Source organism: Mixophyes fleayi, chromosome 2 (assembly GCF_038048845.1).
Source record: "Mixophyes fleayi isolate aMixFle1 chromosome 2, aMixFle1.hap1, whole genome shotgun sequence".
In the NCBI taxonomy this organism is placed as follows: domain Eukaryota; kingdom Metazoa; phylum Chordata; class Amphibia; order Anura; family Limnodynastidae; genus Mixophyes; species Mixophyes fleayi.
Genome location: NC_134403.1, coordinates 373,326,687 through 373,337,283, shown reverse-complemented (window position 1 = coordinate 373,337,283; position 10,597 = coordinate 373,326,687). Strand labels below are relative to the sequence as shown.

Sequence of the window (10,597 nt, the reverse complement as noted above, 5' to 3'; positions counted from 1 at the left end):
GGGTAACGGGAATAGGTTGCATAGTAAGTTGGGGTGTGCAGTAAGTTAGGAGGTAACAGGAATAGGCTGCATAGTAAATTGGGGTGTGCAGTAAGTTAGGAGGTAACAGGAATAGGCTGCATAGTTAGTTGGGGGTGCAGTAAGTTAGGAGCTAACAGGAATAGGCTGCATAGTAAGATGAGGGGTGCAGTAAGTTAGGGGGTAACGGGAATAGGCTGCATAGTAAGTTGGGGGGTACAGTAAGTCAGGAGGTAACGGGAATAGACTGCATAGTAAGTTGGGGGGTGCAGTAAGTTAGGAGGTAACGGGAATTGGCTGCATAGTAAGTTGGGGGGTGCAGTAAGTTAGGGGGTAACGGGAATAGGCTGCATAGTAAGTTGGGGGGTGCAGTAATTTAGAGGGTAACGGGAATAGGTTGCATAGTAAGTTGGGGGGTGCAGTAAGTTAGGAGGTAACATGAATAGGCTGCATAGTAAGTTGGGGGGTGCAGTAAGTTAGGGGGTAACGGGAATAGGCTGCATAGTAAGTTGGGGGTGCAGTAATTTAGAGGGTAACGGGAATAGGTTGCATAGTAAGTTGGGGGGTGCAGTAAGTTAGGAGGTAACATGAATAGGCTGCATAATAAGTTGGGGGGTGCAGTAAGTTAGGGGGTAACGGGAATAGGCTGCATAGTAAGTTGGGGGTGCAGTACAGCGTATACTATACTACTAGTTACAAGATACATCTCATAGATAAGTTTCAGGTGAGGATTCATCCAACGCACTTTGTATGAGGGGAAATCCGCACCATTAAATCTACACCCATCTGCAGGATCTATGCTCACAGTTTGTCCTGCCGAGGCGCCGCCCCCTCACTTACTGAATAATGGTATGTCCCGCACTATATAACAGGTGCAGTAGTGGATGTGGGATACATTAGTTTAGGACACGGACTGATACAATCATGCCTGTAGTTGGGGGTCTCGGAGATGTTCAGCCCGCGGACAGTGCAGTACAATCTATATGTGACCAGGTGAGTGAGCCGCTAGGGGGCGCTGAAGTGCGGGAACCTGACAGTGTGCGGGATACATTGTATCTATCTGTGACTGTATAATATCCACCTGTTATGTTATAAGCTGCTCCCCCTCCTCCATCAGGTAAGTGCTCATTCCGGCTCTTGTTCTGTTAGTAGTTTAGGTAAAAAGAGGAAAGAACACTTTGCAGACAAAGCTGCTTTTCGTTATGTAAACTGCTCTCCGCTCTGGCTGTGCCTCTCTATATCCCACTCCGCAAGATAAGGACATTACTCGGCCATGGGCCGATCAGCTAAATTGTATTACTAAATTAATAACCCAGCATAGGAGGTAACTTTTTTATATAATGTGAATTAACAATGTTTGTGTAGATATAATGGGCATCAGAAATATTGGAGTTGCTTGTGTGCCTTTGATATATATTATATAGAATAATCCCATGATGCCATCCCCATACTAGGACACTGTATGTTATATAGAAGTATACGGTGCCCAGTGTTGGTGTCCTCTGGCTGGTTAGTATATTTAGTCCCAGTTGTTGCTGCTGTTGTATTGGCCAATAGGAAGCGTTCTGCACTGTGACTGGATACAAATGTGAGTTGCTGCCTATGATTTCTGTAACTGCAGCCTTATTATCAAGGATGACACAAGTCTCCTGATTGGACAAACTAGACCATATCCTGATCTAATCGAACCAAATCCATCTTTGACTTTTTGCTCTCCCTCTTTCCTGGTGGCTGCACCTTATTTGGCTTCTACAGATTTCAGCTAAATGAAATTAAACCCTGAGGAAGTGACCCTTCCTCAAATTACAAGTTGGGCTCCTCCTAGTGGTGGGGTCTGGGACAGCACTGCCTGTTTCTCCCACAATGACATGAGGCTGAGTCATATCATCCACTGAAGCCTTAGTGAGCACCAGACTTCTGGTCTGGCCCCTGTGTTGTCTGGCCCGACCATGGTCTGATAACCTTGTCTCCTGTTCTCCTCAGATGAAAAAGCAGGTGGAGGAGAAGACTGGGAGATCCTTCAGCATTTTTAATGCTGTTGAATACAAGACTCAAACTGTTGCTGGGACAAATTACTTCATTAAGGTAATGACTGGATATCTGTACATTAATAGATTGCTAATGAACTACTATGCTAATTTGTATTTTTCCTTTTCTTTAAATTGTGGATGTTTTCTATGGCTCTATAGACTGGTGTATATCATATGCTTAACATTTGTCAAACTATAGAATGACAATAGATAATGTGAAGATCCAAATGCTAAACTCTTTATAGAAGACTAATCTAATACAGTAAGAACAAGAGATTTTTTTTTTTTATGTAATGCTTACAAGCAGCCTCTGCTGCCAGTTCATAGAAATAATAAATATGAACTTTACAAAACCCACTGATCAGCTACAACAATAACCCACTGACCAGTGCAGTGAATAACACTGATTATCAGGTTACAGTGACACCTGTCAGGGGTGATTTATTAGGGAACAAGTGAACGGTCAATTCTTGAAGTTCATGTTTTGGAAGCAGGAAAGATGGCAGTGTAAGGATCTGGGTGACTTTGAGAAGTCCCAAATTGTGATGGCTAAACTGGGTCAGAGCATCTCCAAAAGGGCCGGTCTTGTGGGGTCCAAGGAAGGACAACCAGTGACAGTCATGGGTGCTAAAGGCTCATTGATGTGTGTGGGGAGTGAAGACCGTCTGGTCCAATCCCACAGAGGAGCTCCTGTAACACAAACTGCTGAGAAGGTTTCTTCTGGCTGATATAAAGGTGTCAGATCACAGCTGCTGTCTAGGAACGGGTGATTAGTTTCATAGCTATTACTCTGGTTAAGCGTAAACCTTAAGTATTTAGATTTGTACATTATAGCAGTTGAATCTAATACATTAATGTGACCCTTTGTGCTTCACACTACATGTTTATATACTGAATATTGTTTACTTGTGACCTGTTCTGCCCCTGTTGTCTCCCTCAGGTCTGTGTAGGAAGTGAGCAGTACATACATCTGCGCGTCTATCAACCGCTCCCCAGCGCTGATCAGGAGATGAGCCTCACGGACGTCCAGCTGGACAAAACCAAAGATGATGAGATCAAATACTTCTAGCCCAGTAACTGACCCCCCCCCCCCCCCCCCCCTCCTGCTCCTGCTGCTAACAAACTTTATTATAATAAAATTAGCTTTACGCTATTATAGCTTCTGAGTATTCATTGAGTTTTATACAGACTATTGGTTTTATTTACTAAGCAGTGCTAATTAGAAAAGTGCAAGTGACATTAATGCAAATATCAGTAACAGTGCTGAATAATATACATGTACTAACTGGAGTGTTTATTCTAATAAAACATGCCCATCATGGTCTCGGTTCTCTGCAGCAGGCTGTCTTGTTGGGAGGGAATTCCCTGAGCAGGCAGAGGATGAGTGGCAGTCTTGCTTTGTGGACATTCACACCAGGGATTGGTGAAATCATACACTGGGGCGGGACCAGTGATCTCACAGCAGCTGAAATTACTGCAGTCGTAACTACCTGATACATCAGATCCCTTAACACTGTAAAGTGAGACTTTTTAATATGGTGCTTGTTATAGTACTACAGGTCCCAGTACAAAACATTCACTTCTATATAACATGACAAGTTAATTAGTCTTTTAACCAAAATTAAGTCTGTACTAACTCCTAGAAATCCAACATTTGTTCCTGAATGGAGCTGTGGGATATTTGGTAATGTGCTTCTGTCAGTTACAAGGGTGCCGTACCTTAAAGAGCCTTGTTCTGTGCCCATACATAGGGCGTATCATGTGAATTATAGAATAACTAGGGAGCTAAAGTCATTGTCTGGACGCATTTTCCAGGAATATGATGCAAACATGAGAACTTCCATTCTGTGGTAACAGCTTGACGAGAAGCCAATGATATGGTCTAGTACACAGGGGTGTTGGTAAACGATGCCTAGGGGTACATAGAAGGGGCTTATTTAGGGTGTGCACCCAAGGAATTATGTTGAAAATGGTTACCATACATCTATCAATCATTAACACTTCATCCTCCATAATTTTTTAATGATTAATGCTCCATTCTTCACCCCCCTCTTAATTATTAAACCCTTTTTTTTTCCATTGTCCTACTTTCTTTATAATTCATTTAATCTCTCTCATTATCCTTCATCTGAGGGGACAGATCAGGTCACCTCTGAGCTGTAAATTTGGGGCTCCAGAGTGCCGGGCTGTGTACAGTATCCTGGGGGGGAATTAGTCTGTCAGTGGACAGAGCGGAGGGATCATTACTCCAATATCTTATTTTTCTTCTTAAAAGTGATAGGTCCGGAGCCTGAAATTAAGGTTTGCAAAAAAATGTCTTACATTTATAAGCTCTAAGTCTATATAAAGGCAGTACAGTGTCCATACATAAACCAGAAGGACACCTGAAATGTCATTTGTGGGTCTAATAGAATTTTACACAAGGATGTAAATATTCTGTATTAAATTAATGTTCTATAGATAATGGTTTCAATAGAATAAGGTCTGGTTTAGATGCAAGTAGCATTTTCTCACTGGTGCACTGCTGGCCCTGGCAGCCCTAAAGTGTATTTGTAGAACCACAAGAACCAGCATGCCTTGATATCCAGGGATCGCTGGCACCTGTTCATTTAAAAAAAAAATTGTAGGATTACATTCACTGTTTCCTTTCCTTGAAATACTCCATGGCAGCCCACACAATGGGTTAATACCCTACTCAGAGTGTAGACAGGAAATTGGACACACCTGGGGGATATATACGGTGACTTCTCCACATTGGTGTCTTTAGTAACTTTCCAAGCTGTCCCCCAAATCGTAACTATGTGAGGGATAGGTCATGTCAAACTAATCTAATTAGTTTCTATGAGGAAGTTAGTGGGAACTTAGACCAGGGCGGGACAGTAGATGTGGTCTACTTAGATTTTGCAAAGGCCTTTGATACAGTGCCACACAAGAGGTTGGTTTACAAAATAAGGGAACTGGGTCTAGGAAACAACATTTGTACTTGGATCAAAAACTGGTTAGAAAATAGGGAACAGCGAGTTGTGATAAATGGAACATTTTCTAATTGGTCTTAGTCTAGTTTTAAGTGGAGAACCTCAAGTTTCCGTGCTGGGACCACTCCTTTTTAATATATTAATGACCTTGGTGATGGTTTAGAGAGTAAAGTTTCTATTTTTGCAGATGACACTAAACTCTGTAAGGTAATAAAATCAGAGCAAGATGTAGCTTCTCTACAGAGGGACATAAATAAACTGGAGGATTGGGCGGCCAAATGGAATATGAGGTTTAACACAGATAAATGTAAGGTTATGCATTCAGGGATCAAAAACAAGAACGCAATCTATAAATTAAATGGAATTAATTTAGGAGAATCTATAATGGAAAAGGATTTGGGAGTGCTCGTAGACAGTAGACTTAGCAATAGTGCTCAATGTCAAGCAGCAGCTGCAGGGGCAAACAAAGTATTGGCATGCATAAAAAGGGGCATAGATGCAAGGGAAGACAGTGTAATTTTGCCACTGTATAAATCATTGGTAAGACCTCATCTTGAATATGCAGTACAGTTCTGGGCACCACTCTATAAAAAAGATAATTTGGAACTAGAAAGGGTTCAGGGAAGGGCGACAAAATTGATAGGATATGGAGTCATTAAGTTATGAGGAAAGGTTAGCCAGTTTAGGCATGTTTACTTTAGAAAAGAGGCGTCTAAGGGGAGATATGATTACTATGTACAAATACATTAGGGGTCAATACAGAGAACTTTCATGGGAACTTTTTACCCCAAGAACTATACAAAGGACACGTGGTCATCCTCTAAGGTTAGAGGAGAGGAAGTTTCACAACCAGCAAAGGAAGGGGTTCTTTACAGTAAGGGCAGTCAAGATATGGAATTCATTGCCAGGGAAGGTTGTGATGGCAGATTCAATAGATATGTTTAAGAAAGGGTTAGACAAATTTTTAGCGGAAAAGTGTATCCAGGGATACGACCATTAATTAAAATGAAGGATAGTAGTGGATATAGGGTAAAAATAGGACTGTAATATTGAGTCTGGGGGAATGTTCACAATTGCAACAGATTACTCTGGGTCAATTTCAAATATAAGTGCAGGATCGCAGGAGATCCAAAATAGGTTGAACTTGATGGACTGGTGTCTTTTTTCAACCTCATCAACTATGTAACTATGTAACATGGGTGGAAACACGAGGCTGCCGTGGAGTATGTCAAGGAAAGGAAATTAAGGGGCATATTCAATTAGACTTCACAGCTGCGATTACCTGAGGCTGTGCCCATAAAGTGCTATTATGGTACCGCAACATCGAGGATTTCTGTGCGCAGCCCTATGGGGTGAGCACAGAAATCTGCAATGTTGCGGTTCTGGGACCAGTGCGGCCGCAAATTCTAATTAAATATGTCCCTAAGTGTAATTCTCCAATTCTCCTTTTTCTACTTCATTGTAGCTCACATAATGGGATGTACCAAAGCTGTATAATTATTAGGGTGGACAAAAAGGAAAAATCAACGCACTGGTAACGCACAAATCAATATTTATTAAACAGTTTGCTGGAGAATCTTAGTGCACTGCGGTTGGTAATCTGTGTTAAATCTAAATAACTAATATAGGTCTCAAATGTTTACGGCTCAAAATAAAAGAGGACAGCAAGAATAAAATTAAATTTCAAAATAAAAAATCATAATGAGCTCTTAGGGTAGTGGTGTATAGAAAGGTGAGTCTGACGGGGTAACACGTTCCCCAGCAGTGTGATGTCAGTATGGATGAATGTGCTGCTGGATTCAGCACTGACATGATTGGAAATAACAGGAGCTGATGTTAGGGAAGGACGGAGGTATTATAATAGACATATTATACACAGCAAGGAGGATACATAATACTATGGAGGGTGGGAAGAGAGTTTGCAGTAGACCGTACAGTAAGTAGGATGCACAGGTAGGTACAGTGAGCTGTGACAATAGGATGCCCACTAAGTAAGGGGACATTAATAGGGAGCACTATAATTAGGGTGTAAAGTGAAAGTAAATAAAGGTGCAATATGAATAAATAATACTAGTAATGTGTACAGTAAGTTACAGTGTACAATGTGTAGGGTGTATAGTGACACAGTGCACATTATGTAGTGTGTACAGTAAGTTACAGTGTACAATGTGTAGGGTGTATAGTGACACAGTGCACATTATGTAGGGTGTACAGTAAGTTACAGTTTACAATGTGTAGGGTGTATAGTGACACAATGCACATTATGTAGGGTGTACAGTAAGTTACAGTGTACAATGTGTAGGGTGTATAGTGACACAGTGCACATTATGTAGGGTGTACAGTAAGTTACAGTTTACAATGTGTAGGGTGTATAGTGACACAGTGCACATTATGTAGTGTGTACAGTAAGTTACAATGTGTAGGGTGTATAGTGACACAATGCACATTATGTAGTGTGTACAGTAAGTTACAATGTGTAGGGTGTATAGTGACACAATGCACATTATGTAGTGTGTACAGTAAGTTACAATGTGTAGGGTGTATAGTGACACAGTGCACATTATGTAGGGTGTACAGTAAGTTACAGTGTACAATGTGTAGGGGCAGTGGTTCCCAAACTTTTGCAGTTCACGGCACCCTTAGAGTCTCCAAATTTTTTCAAGGCACCCCTCTAAAATAATTACTGAGCAGTCCTGTTTTAGAAGTAGTTGGGTCAAAAAATTGTAATAAGTATTTAGGTCACGACAAAAATACTTATTTAGTTGTATGCAAAAATGCCCCTCTGCATCCAGAGACACTGCCCCCTCTGCATCCAGACACTCTGCCCCCTCTGCATCCAGGCACTCTGCCCCCTCTGCATCTAGGCACCCTGCCCCCTCTGCATCCAGGCACTCTGCCCCCTCTGTCACGCTGTCCCCTCCTCTGCCCTCTGTCACGCTGTCCCCCCTCCTCTGCCCTCTCTCACGCTGCCCCCCTCTGCCCTCTGTCACGCTGTCCCCCTCCTCTGCCCTCTGTCACGCTGTCCCCTCCTCTGCCATGCTGTCCCCCTCCTCTACCCCCAGGCACGCTGCCCCCTCTGCAGCCCTCTGTCACGCTGCCCCATCTGCAGCCCTCTGTCACGCTGCCCCCCTCTGCTGCCCGCTGTCCCCCTCCGCTGTCACACTGTCCCCCTCTGCTGCCCACTGTCCCCCTCCGCTGCCACCTGTCCCCCTCCGCTGTCACACTGTCCCCCTCTGCTGCCACCTGTCCCCCTCCGCTGCCACCTGTCCCCCTCCGCTGCCACCTGTCCCCCTCCGCTGCCACACTGTCCCCCTGTCCCCCTTTGCTGTCACCCTGTCCCCTCCGCTGTCCACTGTCCCCCTGCGCTTCCACACTGTCCCCGTCCACTGTCACACTGTCCCCCTCCGCTCTCCACTGTCCCCCTCCGCTGTCACCCTGTCCCCCTCCGGTGCCACCATCCTTTTCACTCTGCCCCACGCCACACATAAAAAAAGAGAAGACAGAAACCTACCAATCCGCGGGGCGCCGGGACCCAGCAGCCTCCTCTCTCCCGCAGCTGTCACTGAATATAGACGTCAGTAACAGCTGCTGCGGGAGAGAGGAGGCTGCTGGGTCTGGCGCCCCGCGGATTGGTAGGTTTCTGTCTTCTCTTTTTTTTATGTCTGGCCCGCGGCACCCCAGTGACAGCGCCGCGGCACCCCTGGGAGCCTCGGCGCACACTTTGGGAACCGCCGGTGTAGGGTGTATAGTGACACAGTGCACATTATGCATACTTGCCAACTCTCCCGGATTGTCCGGGAGACTCCCGCATTTTGCAAGAGTCTCCCGGACGAGTGTGGCAATCTCCCTGATAGGAAGGGGGAAAAATTTAGTTTAAACGCCGCGATTCACCCGGAATCGCGGCGTTTAGCCCCGCCCCCACTGTAAAATGACGCGATTTGCGTCATTCCGTCACGGGGGCGGGGCCAAAATGACGCGATTTCGCAGCCCCGCCCCCTGCACGCCCACGTCCCCAGCCGGCATCTCCCGGAAAAGGAAAAAAAAAATGTTGGCAAGTATGACATTATGTAGGGTGTACAGTAAGTTACAATGTACAATGTGTAGGGTGTATAGTGACACAGTGCACATTATGTAGTGTGTACAGTAAGTTACAGTGTACAATGTGTAGGGTGTATAGTGACACAGTGCACATTATGTAGTGTGTACAGTAAGTTACAGTGTACAATGTGTAGGGTGTATAGTGACACAGTGCACATTATGTAGTGTGTACAGTAAGTTACAGTGTACAATGTGTAGGGTGTATAGTGACACAGTGCACATTATGTAGTGTGTACAGTAAGTTACAGTGTACAATGTGTAGGGTGTATAGTGACACAGTGCACATTATGTAGTGTGTACAGTAAGTTACAATGTGTAGGGTGTATAGTGACACAGTGCACATTATGTAGTGTGTACAGTAAGTTACAATGTGTAGGGTGTATAGTGACACAGTGCACAATATGTAGTGTGTACAGTAAGTTACAATGTGTAGGGTGAATAGTGACACAGTGCACAATATGTAGTGTGTACAGTAAGTTACAGTGTACAATGTGTAGGGTGTATAGTGACACAGTGCACATTATGTAGTGTGTACAGTAAGTTACAGTGTACAATGTGTAGGGTGTATAGTGACACAGTGCACATTATGTAGTGTGTACAGTAAGTTACAATGTGTAGGGTGTATAGTGACACAGTGCACATTATGTAGTGTGTACAGTAAGTTACAATGTGTAGAGTGTATAGTGACACAGTGCACATTATGTAGTGTGTACAGTAAGTTACAATGTGTAGGGTGTATAGTGACACAATGCACATTATGTAGGATGTACAGTAAGTTACAATGTGTAGGGTGTATAGTGACACAGTGCACATTATGTAGGGTGTACAGTAAGTTACAATGTACAATGTGTAGGGTGTATAGTGACACAGTGCACATTATGTAGGGTGTACAGTAAGTTACAATGTGTAGGGTGTATAGTGACACAGTGCACATTATATAGTGTGTACAGTAAGTTAGAATGTGTAGGGTGTATAGTGACACAGTGCACATTATGTAGTGTGTACAGTAAGTTACAATGTGTAGGGTGTATAGTGACACAGTGTACATTATGTAGTGTGTACAGTAAGTTACAATGTGTAGGGTGTATAGTGACACAATGCACATTATGTAGGATGTACAGTAAGTTACAATGTGTAGGGTGTATAGTGACACAATGCACATTATGTAGGATGTACAGTAAGTTACAATGTGTAGGGTGTATAGTGACACAGTGCACATTATGTAGTGTGTACAGTAAGTTACAATGTGTAGGGTGTATAGTGACACAGTGCACATTATGTAGTGTGTACAGTAAGTTACAATGTGTAGGGTGTATAGTGACACAGTGCACATTATGTAGTGTGTACAGTAAGTTACAATGTGTAGGGTGTATAGTGACACAGTGCACAATATGTAGTGTGTACAGTAAGTTACAATGTGTAGGGTGTATAGTGACACAGTGCACATTATGTAGTGTGTACAGTAAGTTACAATGT

General features: G+C 43.5%; 1 protein-coding gene across 1 annotated transcript; it reads left to right on the top strand.

The window, feature by feature from the left end:
• Positions 1-786: 786 nt before the first annotated feature.
• On the top strand, positions 787-3,170 carry LOC142140544 (cystatin-B-like). The gene is made up of 3 exons (XM_075198258.1): positions 787-1,011; positions 2,002-2,103; positions 2,989-3,170. Exons 1-3 carry the CDS (start codon positions 943-945, stop codon positions 3,115-3,117), a joined length of 300 nt encoding a protein of 99 aa, XP_075054359.1. The 5' UTR covers positions 787-942; the 3' UTR covers positions 3,118-3,170.
• The last annotated feature ends 7,427 nt before the right edge of the window (positions 3,171-10,597 follow it).

What these genes read in the sequence shown, in the direction of transcription:
- LOC142140544 (XM_075198258.1), top strand. Translation starts at nt 943, where the DNA reads ATGCCTGTAGTTGGGGGTCTCGGAGATGTTCAGCCCGCGGACAGTGCA. An exon ending in TACAATCTATATGTGACCAG is followed by an intron (nt 1,012 to 2,001) that starts GTGAGTGAGCCG and finishes TGTTCTCCTCAG; the next exon opens with ATGAAAAAGCAGGTGGAGGA. An exon ending in GGACAAATTACTTCATTAAG is followed by an intron (nt 2,104 to 2,988) that starts GTAATGACTGGA and finishes TGTCTCCCTCAG; the next exon opens with GTCTGTGTAGGAAGTGAGCA.